The sequence below is a fragment of the Rhopalosiphum padi genome, chromosome 2 (genome assembly GCF_020882245.1).
Source record: "Rhopalosiphum padi isolate XX-2018 chromosome 2, ASM2088224v1, whole genome shotgun sequence".
NCBI classification, from domain to species: Eukaryota; Metazoa; Arthropoda; class Insecta; order Hemiptera; family Aphididae; genus Rhopalosiphum; species Rhopalosiphum padi.
The window spans coordinates 41,125,959-41,141,978 of record NC_083598.1 but is presented as its reverse complement, the minus strand read 5'-3'; the positions used below and the strand labels follow the sequence as shown (position 1 = coordinate 41,141,978).

Below are 16,020 nucleotides of genomic sequence, written 5' to 3'. Positions count from 1 at the left end.
AGTGTAATCTCATCGACTTGCTCCAACAGACTGCTAATAATGTATGTCTGGTCTTATTCGTATGGATCCGTATCCGGGATACCTTATTGTGCCTAAATTACATTTTAACATAAAATATAGTTTAATAATTACAGTAGTAAGTAATAACTAATAAAAATTGATTTTGTATAAATACATTTTGTCTTAGTATATAAAAAAATATACATAATATTATGACTAAAACTAATAAAAAAATATTATTTTGAGGGGCTGTGTCAATATAAACCCATATTCACATATAATATATGGTTAGGTAAAACATGGCCTTTTATTCTAAAAACTAAAAAGATACGGTTCTCGTTTCTGCTAGTTATTATTTCAGAACCGCATACCTAACGTATAACAATCACGTATTCACGTGTGTACACTAAAACAAGAACATTTTATAACCATTATGTTGCATGTTATATATCTGTTTTATTTAAATATTTCAAAATGTCATAACAAAAATAATACAAGTCATAACAACTTCTAAGTCTAATACTACGATTAAATTATGGTTTTTAAAATATCACATAAATCGTATTACCTATATATTCATCAATTTAATTTCAACAATAATATTGTATACCATAAAAGTTTAAGTGTTATATTTCATCTAATATTATTTTTCTATATCTTTAACAAATAACTTGATAGCTGCGATGTATTGTTTGAAAATTAAAACCATTAGTTACAAAACTTTTTTTCCGAAACTTAGGTACTATGACGGAAACAGAATTGAACCTTTTTCATCTTTGAAGAGAAAAAGGCAGTAGCAAAAACGTTAAATATCATTTTGGCGAAAACTAGTAACAGCGCCGGGTTAGGAACGACGACAACTACCGCGTAAAATCCCAAGAGTTTCAGGTTTGTGTGTCGTGGAGATATCAATACAATGATCTAATAGATATACATAACATCATATACTTACCTACCGGTTTCAATGGGACATTATACCTAATCCATACGATATCGCATTGCAAACGCTAAGCATTTATGTAGGTAGGTGCGTATCTAATGTCCGTGTTGCGCAAACAACTTCGGACATGTCTCGCGACGGTTACGCGACCGCGGAGGAGGTGCAAGCTGGATGCGGTGCGGGAGAGATTCGCGCGATCTGCAGGAGATTCGGCAGGAGTAGTACCCGTAAACGATCAATGACGTATCTACGATGACGATGACGGTATTACGGTTGCGGTGTCGATGATGTGTGCGAGAGCGGCGGTTTTGGCCCCGAGACTACGCGACGGCGGGGGAAAGTTATAAAACCCACTCGGCACCCGCTCGTCCGGTCAGTGTACGCCACTGAATAAGACGATCGTTTAAGGACCATTCGCGGACCTCTCGCCACAGTGCTGTAACGCGCGTACTGTTTGCTGCAGAATTGGTTTTTATTATTATTTTTGATTTTTCTACACAGTTTAAAGACAAAAATAATTTTAAAAAGCGCATAGATATTATATCTGAACGATCTGCACGGTGCCGCTGACACGATGAAGTACACGACATACCTCTTGGTGAGTAAACCCATTATGATAATATTAATAAAATGTACGCGTGTTTTATCATCGGCTGTAAAACGATTTTTCTGGTCGCGTTTCAATATCGTATAGACTAATTACTAAAAATATATTATAACTACAAAGTAGTAACTATTCGAGTTGTGCCACCGATATTTTAAAATACTTATGATTAATCATTATTATTTTAATTCTACATCGGCCAATCTTTAAAATAATGATATAGAGACGTGTGTATTTGTAACTTTGTAAGTATAAACATTTACTCGAAAGAAACGAACTGTATTGAGCGTTGGTAATTTTAGGAACGTATTTTATTATCATTAAATTACTTATTACTTATTAGATACTTACCCGCAACGTGATCGCAGAATCATTGTGCGCTATCTGTTTATGACTTTTTTCGGGTGATTTAATATTCTGTATACGTCATGCTTTCAGTATAATGTATTTTTTTTTCGACTCTATTCTCATGCAATGTTATCGTATCCAGTACAAATATTATACATTACATTATACTTTAACTTGTCACTCGGTATACGTGTTGTAGTCATATGGACGATAAGAACTTACACGGTCGACTGAAAGAGACTTACTGTAATAATAATATATAATATCGCGCCGGAGATTAGAAACGACGGCACGGGAATGAAAACAAATGGTTTTGTTTTCGATTCGACGCAAAAGATCGATACAACTTGTATTATAGCTACACTTCCTCGGATGTCATGTATACTCATATCTTATACAGACACGCGAGGCCTTGATATATCATCCACGTGTATCGCGTTGTATGGGTTCGGATTACTCCGCGAGGTTGTCAATTAGGTACATATTATCTGACCAGATAGTTACTCAGCATGTTCCTTTCATATCGTTTATTCGAAGCAAAGAATAATAATAATATCATCGTTACGAACCTTGAGATGAAAACGAAAATCTATTTATTTTTTTCTGAACTGAGGAGACATAATGTAAGTACGTGCTTTATTGTAAACGAATCGTACGTTTATTATTACTATTATTTTTTGAGTGCCCGCCGGTCAGCGGTCCATTTTAAATTATTCGACCGTCATTGCGCAATCACGGGCATGCAGACAACCGAAGGCACAATATCACAACATTATACGTTGTACTCTATATCTAATATTAATACATACATACATCGCATTAAAATATAATATGAATTTAATATTAATATTTTTTACAATAATAGTATAACGTTAAACTATTACGAATAATATTATTTTATAAAATCATTATTATTATCATTCTACTCTAAATCGTAATTATTTTGTAACAGTTGCGCGCCAATATTGTGTGTACCTATTGGAAAAAATAATTGAATAATGTATAACACAGTTATTTTTTCGAAAACCGAATTAACATAATATTGAACGTTTAATAATTGTCGACGGGCCGGAACACAATAATAAGCACAGTGTGCAAATGTGCAACTTTCACTAATCGTTATCTAGGCTTATAATATGTTTTTTTTACGTCTGCTATTATCTACATGTGTCATCACACATGCACACATACACACAACACACACATAGAGTTATACAACACCATCTATAATAATAATAACGGTAATGATAATACGATAATAATAATTATATTACAAAACAACGGCCCGTAACGTTTCTGGTGCTATTCGGTCAAGCGGTCGACAAAACCGTCTTTTGTGCTTATCCGTTTGTTACACACATTAGAGATGCTTGATGTATTCTTACCGTTAAAATTGTAGATACTTTTTAAATTTTGCCAACTTTTTTTGTACCAATCAAAATAATATGACTCCTCCAATAATTATTACCTTCATCGATTATTATTCTTGTAACACTGACACCAAAAATGAACTAGTTAATCGCCCGTCCTGAAATTGTTTAATGTCCCAACCGCTACTTACTAATTACTATATTATTATTATATTATATCATACATAACTATATTAATTGTGTTTTATGATTATACGTATTTCAAATATTCCAATGAAAGTTTTTTACTTTTTCTTTCTGTTTTAATAATATATTAAAATATATCATTCAGTTAAAGCTATTTTATCGCATATTATTTACCAGTTTATCGGGATTTATTTTTACGCAAATTCTACACGTCTAATATTACGATACACGTGCGAGGGATTTTCGTAAAAACGATTTCATCATATAACACAGTCCGTTTCTGATCGTTTGACCCGTGGCCCTTGGCGTATTTCTCAAAATGCACAAGTCTGACGCTTATATAGATACGTTATAATAGATCGTGACATATATACTATATACGACGTCCTTGACGTTTCGCGTACGCGGGTCACACGCGGTTCACCGTGGGAATAATGTTCTCGTAGTTCGAACTAGCGTGGGTTTTCCGACACATATAATATTATATATAATATAAAATTCTGTTATTACACGTGTAATATATAGGTGCCGTGATTTATAGCCTGCGAGTGTTATTATTGTTATTACTATTGCGAGTAGGTTTTTGTTTTCATCCTCTCGGGACATTGCGACACATCTATAATAATAATAGTAAAAATATCACTATTACGAGTTACAACGATCTATCGTGGTCCACGCCTGGGATAGCCACGTACACGGAAAGACTTATGAGCTGCACCAGCGATAAGTTAGAACGAAAATATAATAAATAAATGAAAACTCGTATCATTTACGCAAAATACATTATCCGATTGTCGTACCGAGCACTATGTATGGTACAATTATAATCAAGTTTATAATAATAAGACTTATGCGATAAATGATTATCATAAATCTTTATTATACAGGATTTTATGATTAATTAATTTTGATTGTATTTCTGTGTGAAATTACTGACATTTAAAAGAATGTTGTTGATCCGTGTTGACGAGGTTTATTTTTTGTTTTAAACAGGCGCACATTGGAAATACTTTCAGGTATAATCTTATTCCTCGTAAATATTTTGTAAATATTCCTTCATCTTCTCGCCCTTTAGCAACCACCTCACTTTACACAAAGGCATTGCAATTCCAATAATTCCTACACTACAAACAATTTCATTACTCTATTTATGGAAATCAAGCTCAAGCTTAAAACGTAGGTAAATGGCCACCCAGAGATGTTCTTATAGTGAATATAATAAACAAATTTTTTTAGAAAAACAAATAACAAAAAAAGCGGTCCCGTCTTGTATTATAGTTGTACCTATCTTATACTATAACAATATACGTGTTTTTACTATTATTGTCGTACTGACTTTAAATCGATTGAAAATAATTAGAATATATTTATAATGTCTATCTGTGGTTTTTACAGAGCGCGTTACTATTGGTAACGCTGTTGTCGACGGATGTGCATTGTAGACGAGTGAACGTGAAACAGGCGACGGACGACGTCGAACAAGACAACGCGCAACAGACAGCCATCGATGACGAGGCACAACAGCAACAGTTCAAGCCGGTGTTGATCGCACGCAGGCCGTTGCAGCAGAGACCACAGGTGGACGTTGACACCGAACGACAACCGGTGGTGGTGGTCCGGCAATCTCCGAGGGTGTTGCAACAGCGGGCCCGCGAACAACAAGAGGCCGCCGAAGACGAAGACGCCGAACAGCCGCAAGTGGTTATCAGACAGCCGATAAAAGCGGGTCTTAGAGCCCAACCACCGCAAGCGCAACAGCTCGTCCAACAGCGACTCAAGCAGCAGGAACAGCCGCCACAACAGAAGGAACCGACCGCACAGACCATCAGGAATTTCAACAAGCTGAACGATGACGGTTCGTTCACGTTCGGTTATGAAGCGGACGACGGCAGTTTCAAAGAGGAGACCAGAGGCACGGACTGCGTGGTCAGGGGCAAGTACGGTTACGTAGACCCGGACGGCAACAAACGTGAGTTCACGTACGTGCAGGGCAACCCGTGCGACCCGAACGCGGCCGCCGCCGAAGACGAAGAAGAACAGCCAGGCAAACCTGGCGAGGAAGAGAATGTTCCGGCCAACATTCCAGTGAACGCGGGCAGACCTAAACCCAAGAACAACAGACCGACCACCACTTTGTTCCAGCAGACGTTTGGCGATTTCGAGTCGCAGCCACAAGCACAACCGTCCACCACCCCACGCCAGCCGGGCAGACAGCAGTTGCAGCAATCGACATTCCAAGAAGCTCCCAGGAGACCACCCCCGCAAATATCACCGGTTCAGTTGCAAGCCGACCGTCCATCGTCCACAGCCGCACCACCACCACAATTCCTGGCTGGAGCCGGAAATCTGGAATCGGCACTTAGAAACTTGCCACAACCCGCACTGACATCCGGCAAGATTCAATCACCCGCTGGACCTAACTCGCCTCTGTACACCACCGAACTGGTTTTCGATCCGGCCACCGGTCAGTACAACACCGTCATATTCCAGCAGGTGCCCAAACAGCAGGGCGGCATCAACATCAATCAACGTTTGCCTCTGCAACCAGCGGCCCCGGCTAGACAACAACCGCTGCCCGCGCAACAGTTCCGACCACAAGCCCCTCCTCCGCAGTTCCAACAACCACAACCACAGTTCCGGCCGGCGATCCAACCGTTCCAGCCACAGAGACCGGTCGAATTCGACTTCCAACGACCTGCCGCCGGATTCCCGGGAGCCCCAGGCCCGCAACAGCAATTGGTCCAGCAGCAACAGGCCATGGCTTTCCAACAGTCACAAAACCTGTTCAGACAACAACAACAGAAACAGCAACTCCAGCAACAGCAGTCGTTCCAACCGCAGTCGGCGCAGTTCTTCCCGCCACCGTCGCAGCGTTTCGAACCGGCGTCGCAGTTCGCGCCCAAGCAGCCACAGCGATTCGAACAGCAACCGGAAGCGCACCAGCAGCAGTTCGTGCTAGTCCAGCCCGGCCGAACTCCCGGACAACAGAGCTTGGCCGCCGGCCAGATCGACGCGTTTCTAAGAGGCCACAACGTGCAATTCTAAACGGAATAATTTAATAATATTTCCATTTGTAAATAACATAATATAATATAATAACATAGACACCGAGTACAGCGACCCATACTATATGTTGACGCTGTACTACACATACAAAAACTATATATTATATTATATTATATTTTAGCGTAATAATATTAATGATAAAAATAATATTATTTTCGTTTAAGCTTAATTAATAATGTGTAACGCGTTATATAGATATATCATATACTCGTATATATTTTATAAATTTCGTGCGTAAGAACGATAAGGATATTCACACCCGTTTAGCTATAAGCGGTTTCACCTGGCGGAGGTGAAAGCCATAACTTACTGTATATTTAGCACTTTGCTAAATGCTGGTTTTTTTTTTTGTAACATTAAATCCTCGTAAAATATAATAATGTTATGTTTAATGTTCCAAAAACAAAATGTGCTCAAATACTCCCAATGTTTGTAAATAAATAAACTTTTATATATGATGTATTACTATTATTATATATATATATATATAAATATATTTTTAATAATGAATAAAAGTTGTGTGAGAAAAAACGACAGTTGTTTTCACTTTCCGTTTATTACATACATGTACTCAAATATGTATCACTTTCCTGTATGTGTATTACTTCCGCACCAAATCCGGTTTGCTCTAAATGATGTAACCAGGTTTCTTTACGTTTTTAATTATTGATATTTGACCTAAATCGCATTCCATAACCGATGAAATATTCGGACACAACAGGCGCAGTAGCCACAGGTTGTCATTATTACTTATTATTACTTATTACATTGCCCATCGGGCACGGGCAACAAATAATAATAACATTATTATGACACAATCTATACATAGAAGCACTCAGCGAGTTTGATGTTTTACTCTTTTATTTTTTTTTTTTATTTTTACCGATCGAAACCTATTATACGCCAAAACAGAGCAAAGATGTCACGATCATAGAATAAATAATATGATGGCTTGGTGAAGGTTAAAAAAAATATCTAACATTATGACAGTCATGAATATGGCTATCAATTTATAGAATATAATAATATTATGTACCATATATGTATAGGTATTACGTTCAAGTGCTGTTGAACGAAGTTACTCAGCCGGAGAAATAAAATAACAATGAAAGCAAAAGCTATTAGAATAAGAGTACTGACACGATTTACCTCTTGGATATAATGAAATGGCCGTCACCGTGAGTATGGGCGAACGTGGGTAATACGCAATATTATAAGTATAAAAATAAATCGATTATTAAAGATATTCCAATTTATTTATTTTATTACACGTAGTTAAAAGATTTAAAGAAATTTACGATTTTAAATTGAAAATCCAATCTTTTACGCATTCTTAATTAAACTATATATGAATACCAATGTGGCAATACCAATAATCATATAATTATTTTAATGCTATTTTCGTACAATATATTTTATTCTACTTTATTTTTTTTTATCGTTATTGAAACACGTATATTTTATTTTAAACGCGAATTCTTATGAAAATCACAATTTATACGGAAAGTATTCTTTGATAATAATCATCAAATCTAAATAAATAATAATTTTTAAAAAAAATGTATTTTTTATCGTATTTCATCTACAGGCACAGTATGCTCACGGATGAGTCTATAATAATAAAAATGTAAAAAAACGTTTAAACGGGATGCGGTGACTGGAGATGATGTTAAAGAATTATTTGTTTTAATAATATATTAAATCCAAACTATAGTTATGATAGCTACCATTTAAAATTTATATACTTATAAACCAATTTTGAGTGAGAACTAACTACTAAGTTTACATATATTTTATATAATTTTCACGCGTTTATAAAAAAAAAAAGTAGCGTGTAATACTAATTATAATACACTGTTGTACATCAATATAATATTTAATAAGCATTAAAAAAATTAAATAGGTATATTCATGTAAAAAATACAATTGTAAAATCGTAATTTAAAATCAAATGAATAATATATACAATTATGAAATCCGTCCAATTTTCAAAAGATGCAATCGTCCTATTTTATATCCTTGACAACTGGTATTTTCAAATAAGTTTACAATCTCACTCTCTATTCTGACGAACATAGAATAATAATATTATAGTTGTTGAAATGTCATTTTCTATAAACTATTTAGATGCAACGTCATTTTACCGTTTATTCTATCCTAAAGACATGTACGCAATATACAACGTTAAGTATATTTTAAATTTAAGCAATTAATAATAGTAATAAAGGTTAGATATTTTTTTTTAACTAAAAAATGTAATATCTAATAAATAATACAATATCAATAAAAAAGTTTTGTTTTACCTATTTATTTGAGTCAAAAAAAAATTATTTTAATTTAAACAGTAAAAGTTTTTTTTGTCTAAAATATTTTATTATTATATTTTATACTATTATAATAGTAACAGCATATTAATATTCTAAAATACAAATTACAAATAAAAAATTGTACTAAAATTAATAATAGAATACTTCATAGATTAAGGTATTCATATAAACTTAAAGAATTATTTTTCCATACATAAAATAATACTATATTTTGAATTTTCAAATATAATTATGATGTAAACTTAAAAACTAAAATTAAAGTTATATTTGAGAAATAAAAAAAAAATTCAATTCAACCAGAAATTCAATTTTATTTTTATTTTTTATTTTTAATGCACACAGTTTATTTTTTTTTTTTATTTCATTTTTTTTTCGGCTTCAACAATAAAGTAATTAGCCAGGAAAAAATAATTTACATTTTATATTTTACTTATACATTATAATAACTAATAAGTATGTACATTCATCATAATAATCATACATTACAAAGGTAATTAGGTAACAAGAATAATAAAAATAGTATTACATTTATGATTATTTAGATTCGGTTGTACAGGTTAATTTTTTTTTTTGAGAAATTACGTGACAAGATATCAGAAGATTAGAAGACTCGCGTATAAAAATCGGCCAAATAAACATCACTAACGTACACTTAATGAAAATAGAACCAAGACCCATGTACGAATTTTGCAATACATCTTTAATATCCATATAGAACCTCCTCCTGGAATGCCCATACTTAGCCGGAGAGAGAAAAATCTTCCTTTAGCACACAGTTTTATTTTATTATTTAGTTCGATTTTCAATTAAAATATTAATATAAACTTTCTAAACCATCAAGTAGAATTTTTAAAGCATGAAAAAATTATATTTTAATACCATTAAAATTCCATCTACATAGTAAATTGTTTTACTCAAATAAATAACTTTACAGCAATTAAATATAATTATAATGCTGTTATACTGTATTTGGTTGGTTATTTTTAATATTAAACACTTATTGTATTTAAAAGCTCCCAAAATCATTTTTAGAATTTTCTTTTTTTTTTTTATAATAAATAATATGGCAACCTTTAAATCTATAAATTTATATTTAAAACAAAATCATTTTCTACGAATATTAATAAATCGAATACTAAGGAAAATTGTTTTATTTAAAAAGGGTAGCACTCCAAATTTCGAGGTAACCCTTGTCACTTGTCTATTCTTTTCCGTAAAAATAAGAACAATACAATATATGAAAAGATATTCAAAATAATGAGAATTTAATGTTCGTTATAAAAAAATTACTCTACTTACATTATTATTATATTACTTGTTATATTTATAGATCTTATTTGTCGTATTTATTAATTTAACTTTTTCACTCAATCAACTGTACATAATTATTGTTATTGTGCATATAAAAAAAAAAAACTGAGATTGATTAGAGCGATAGCGAGTGAGTGATTGTGACGACCGCATAGCGTAATTCAATTTCCTTGTCAACATAATAATTATTATTTTCTGTAATTAAAAAAAAAACTCTTTGCTTTTTTCATAATTATAAATCGTGTTATACGAATTAAATTCTAAAATGAAAAAACTTGTGTATCAGTCGACTACATATTTTTTGAAATTACCAATCCTCCGATATCGAATACAAGCTATTTATAAATATAGATAACAATTTCCACAACTTTGAATCAACTCATCATATCTTGTACAGTCAATTATAAATCATCAACTGATCCTATGGCAGTACCTAGATAAGTATAATAAATAACTAAAAATATTATTAATTAAACAAATATTCCAAATTAAATTATTGGTAGGTAAGTATTTATAGTAATATAATGTATAAATATTTTTTTTTTATTATTGAAACATTATTTTATTATTATTATTTTTCCAACTAATTCACTAAATAAAATGTTTATAATATATAAAAAAAATCTTAATTTTATTATTCATAAAAATAACGATGATATTATTTCTAAGCAAATAAATTTATTTTTAAAAATTATACATGTGATAGTTAATTTCTGCATGCACGTAGTATGTATAGTTTTTAAAAATCTAAATTTTACAGATAAGCATAAACTTAAACATTGTACTTGAATATAATTATATACGATTAATGATTATGTAAATATTTAAAAATAAATTAACAATGCATATAAAATTCATTTTTATAAATAAATTAAAATTTTCTAAAACGTATACAAATACCTAATAATTGTATAAACCACGAGAATTTGTTAATTTTTCTTTTATTGATATATATAACACTCAATTTGTATTTTTAACAAACAGTTTTGTGGTTTTGACAATTTATTATAATTGATATACAACTTAATATTTTGGCTATTAGGCTATTATTATATACTAAACGGATTTAATATTTATTTATCACATTTGATATTTTGTATGTAAGTTATTATTCTCATTTATGGCCTGAATGTTAACTTCTGTTTATTCACTATTTACCGGCGTGCCGTAAAAGTTGCGTAAAAAAATGTTATATATATTTACAATAGGTACATATAGGTATATAACATAATAATTGAACCAGTTTTCATAGGTAAGCAGGACACACCCATTTGTGCACGGAATGAGGATATTCGATAACCGCTCATCTGGGTTATCTCAGCTTTCTCCGCCTCGTGCTTCGGAAGTTGACAGAATGCGACCAAATATTAAAAATCTGGTATGGTCACTCCGATAATATAATTAGGTAATATAGACGAAATCGATCCGGCGCGTGACGATTACATCAAACAAAAATGTAGATCAGAATTCGGACTATACACCATAGCATACCAATTGTAAACTTATGCCATATGGGTATAGCCGGTTTGATATAAAAGACTTTATTTAGTATTTACTATATTTTGTAAAATATCATTTTTTGCCTAAAGACGTAGGTATAAGATAACTTGAACAATTTATATTACACTTTTTATTATGGTTTATACGTTTAATACACGTATTTTAATATATGCCATTTGACGAAATATTTTGCGGCAATTCGAACTACGTCATTACAATTTTATTAATAATACATATATCTTCTATAATATTGCATACTTAAAATTAACTATCGCAACAGTTATTTAATAAATTGACAAATTTGAAAAAAAAAGATAGGTTCTTCTGTAATCCTTGTCAAAACTTTCAGTGACCCCTTATTTTTTTAATTGTCACTTCGCGGTTTTTTTTTCAAAAAACTCCTGGGAATATATGTCCAATAACACTATAGTAATAAAACAAAATGAATTTCAATAATAAATATTTATACAACAACTTTATAAGACATTATTTTAGTATTGATTGTATAAAAAAAAAGTTGTGCTTTGTATTTGTGCAAAGTTATATTATTAGTTTCAAAACATTTATAACTTATTATAATAAAATAATTTATCATTATTTCTACACTATGATGTAATTATTAAAATACATAATGTATAAATAAAATATATCAAATGTCACAAACATATATAAAATATTTTGTATGTGAGAAACGTAATCTTCATAAAAAAAATAAATAGGTATCAAGGTTTTAGCACTATAGCAATAATGTATTGTCTAAACAATTTTGTCATATTGAGTGCTGCATTCCAAATTTAAAATAGTTAAGTCCTTGATAAGCTAATGATGTATTCAATGTAGATCTATACTTTATGTACCCCGAGTTTGATTATTTTAGCGTGTTATATTTTAATTATACTTAGGTGGGTATTATAGGTACCCTATAACGTTAGATACGCATATACTCGAGGTTTTGTTTTAACAAAATCTTCTTTGCAACAAGGAGGCTAGGTTATTAGATTATTAATTTTTTTTTTATTTAGAACATCATTATTTATTTTTTTTTTATCTATTGTTCTATGTGTTTTTTCTTAAGAGGTAATATGAACTCATTGTGCTTTTTGAGTACAATTGCAAGGTTGACAGCAAACTTCTGAAGATGCTAGTTTTGATTAATGAATCATTTTTAAAAATTTAGCACACAAGTATAAAATGTATAAAATGAACTACATAACTCAACAAACTAACACGGAGTATAAACTTAATCATTGCATTTACACAATCTCGAATCTTAATGCTAGATATTAATTATTTAATGATGACTAACCACTGAATAACTATTGATAATTATTGCAGACAATTCATAGTTTTAACAAACATTATAATACAGATGAAAAAAAAAAAATCAATTTCAAATTATAAGAAGTTAATATTTAAATAACTATTGGTGTTTAAAAAAATAATACAATCGTTACAATATCAAATATTTTTTAAACGTTCCACTATGACTTTCTAATGTGTGTAATATTCTTTCGAAATCTAATACCTAATTTTCTCAAGCGCCCTTCGTTATCAAATCGTATTATTTCATACTTAAATTAAACAAAGTGTTTCTTTGGTTATTAAAATACTAATAATATATTACGATGAATTTAATGTGTAAATTATTTTATAACTATATAACACAATAAAAATATAGTTAATAATAAGATGCACGTGTTTGAATAGAATATTTATTTATTTATTTAACAATGTATCAACGAGAGAAAAAACTATACATTTTATTTTACAAACGTCCCATTAGACAAATTTAATATAAAATTTGTAAAACTGACATAAAGCATCAGAGGTATGTTGAGTACCCCGGTCTCGCTTCATTCACATCGACACAAGATAGAATAGTATATTATTTATAAACAATATACATTTCAACATTTGAAGCTTGAAAGCCATTAAAATTTCAAAAAAAAATGCATTTATATACTAGTATTAAATAACTACACAATCTATACAACATCAGCAGTAGACCAATTTTTAAAATTATTTAATCACAATACCTGTGATTTAATATAATAATATTCATTTTTATAATTTAATAAATTATTCATTTCTATCATCTTATTTCACATTTATTAATTATAAAACATATGCACATAAATGTACGTATTTTAAAAATAATTACCTTAACAATACAATTTGATTTTAATATATTATATTGAATAAATATAAAAATTAGTTAAATTATTTAAGACTTTTTATTTTAATAATAATTATAATTCGTGTGACTATTTGATTTATTATATTTAAATAAAAACTATTTATACCTAAAATATTATTTTATTTCAAATCATAACTTTCCTTATATTAATATAATAATTTTCGATGGTGTCTAGTTGTAAAAATGTAAGTTATGTATAATATAATATATCCAATGTACTGTTATTAAACTTATTAATATACTATATCTATATAAAATTTAATTTTGTATACTTTATTTTTTTTAATTTAAAGTACTATAATATCACAAACTTACAATTATGACTAAAACCTAATAATTATTTTTAATCGTGAAATGCATATAACTTAAGAAATTAATATATCATTAATAATAAATACATCACTACATGTATTTTTATCAGTCATCGAATTTCATTTAATATATTTTTTAAATATATCATGATACATAAATTTAATTTATTAGAATTTAAGTAAATCATATTATTATCGAGTATGTAATAAATGAGCAGTCAATATAATATTCATGTGAACCAATTAAATCTGGAAAATTCTTTTAGAATTATTCATGGATGTTTCACTTATTATCCTAAATTACAAAAATGTTCATTTAATAAATATAATTTTGTTCAGATATATTGTATTCTAATTTGTATTGATTTAATATTACTATAATTACTTATAAGCATAATTTTAAAAAAATGATATTATTTAACATTTATTTTTAAAAAACTGTTCCCATAGTATATTCAATTTTTATTTTATAAAATAACTAAATACTAATAATATAGGTACCATCTAGTTTATTTAATCATACAAAAAAAATGTATCCAAAATACATGTCTACATCATTAAAAAACGAAAAACTTTATAACTTCAGAAAAATATATGAAGTATCTACAGTGGAATTCAATAAAATTACTGAAGTATGTGAAAATATAATACTGTAATTGCTTCAAACAAAAATCAAAATATTATGCGTACAATAAATCAGAGAAAACTATATATAGAGCATCTTTAGCACTACTTCCTGTAATTATTAAAGTGCAATTTAAAGTGAAATCTGCTGGTTGTATAATAATAATTAATATTCGTAACATCTTGTTTTTACCGCAATTGAATCACATAAAATAATTTTTTCTGTGAATGATGCATATAATAGCTCGGCGCACGTGATATGCAATAACAAAACATGCATGATTAATACATATCGAGTACCGTTGACATACGGCACTACTTACTTTTATTTTTTTTCAATTTAAATATTATCTATGAATATCATTATAATACAAGCTCGAAAATACATTTTTATACAAACCAATTTCATATTTAAATCAACATTTTCGAAATTTTATTTTGTGAATATATAGCACACTATTTGTATAAATTTTCAATCAAAATTTTGAAATTTACACGCCATTCTATCCACGGAAAATCAAATTTTAAAAAGCACGAAACATTTCTTCCCGTTTCTTTTCTGGTAAAAATTAATATTTTGTAATTTTATTTCATTATTTGTAATTTTTTTTCTCTATGTGTGTACAATTTAATATTATAATATAATTTAATAATATAATATTTGTTATTGACAAAAACAAGATCAACCTATTGTTTTATTAGTATATTAAATATACATCAATTTAATAAAAATAAGATATCTTTAGAAATAATTGAAACTGCCATACCGTTTCCGCTCAGTACCATTTATCATATATTCATATGCAATGAATTTATTATTTAATATTTTAATACAATATTGTATCACGTCGATTACAGTGGTCATAGACTTAGTGTTTCTTGGTAACTAATATAAATTATGTGCATTCATCTATAAAGCTATTAACGATATAAAAATTTTATTTTATTAATTTCACCTTTAGTGTCCGATGGCAGTAACTTATTAGTCTAATCAGTCATTACCATCTGGCATTTGACAATTTGACATATAAACAACTACCAATTGACGTATATTATTATTAATTAAAATAATAAAATAATCAATAATTATACAACTAAATACTAAAAAGTACAAAAATATTATTATAAAATTCAATTATTAGGGATGCAATTTTATATGGAAACCAGACCAGGCTTGTACATGCCAGTAATTAAAGAATAATAATCAAAATATATATTGTAATTGTGTTTGTTATA

At 29.6% G+C, this 16,020-nt stretch overlaps 1 protein-coding gene across 1 annotated transcript; it reads left to right on the top strand.

Moving 5' to 3' along the window:
- The first annotated feature begins 1,301 nt into the window (after positions 1 to 1,301).
- On the top strand, positions 1,302 to 6,969 carry LOC132922576 (putative mediator of RNA polymerase II transcription subunit 26). The gene is made up of 2 exons (XM_060986156.1): positions 1,302 to 1,538; positions 4,844 to 6,969. The coding sequence occupies exons 1-2, from the start codon at positions 1,515 to 1,517 to the stop codon at positions 6,491 to 6,493; spliced, it is 1,674 nt and encodes a 557-aa protein (XP_060842139.1). The 5' UTR covers positions 1,302 to 1,514; the 3' UTR covers positions 6,494 to 6,969.
- The last annotated feature ends 9,051 nt before the right edge of the window (positions 6,970 to 16,020 follow it).

What these genes read in the sequence shown, in the direction of transcription:
- LOC132922576 (XM_060986156.1), top strand. Translation starts at nt 1,515, where the DNA reads ATGAAGTACACGACATACCTCTTG. An exon ending in AGTACACGACATACCTCTTG is followed by an intron (nt 1,539 to 4,843) that starts GTGAGTAAACCC and finishes TGGTTTTTACAG; the next exon opens with AGCGCGTTACTATTGGTAAC.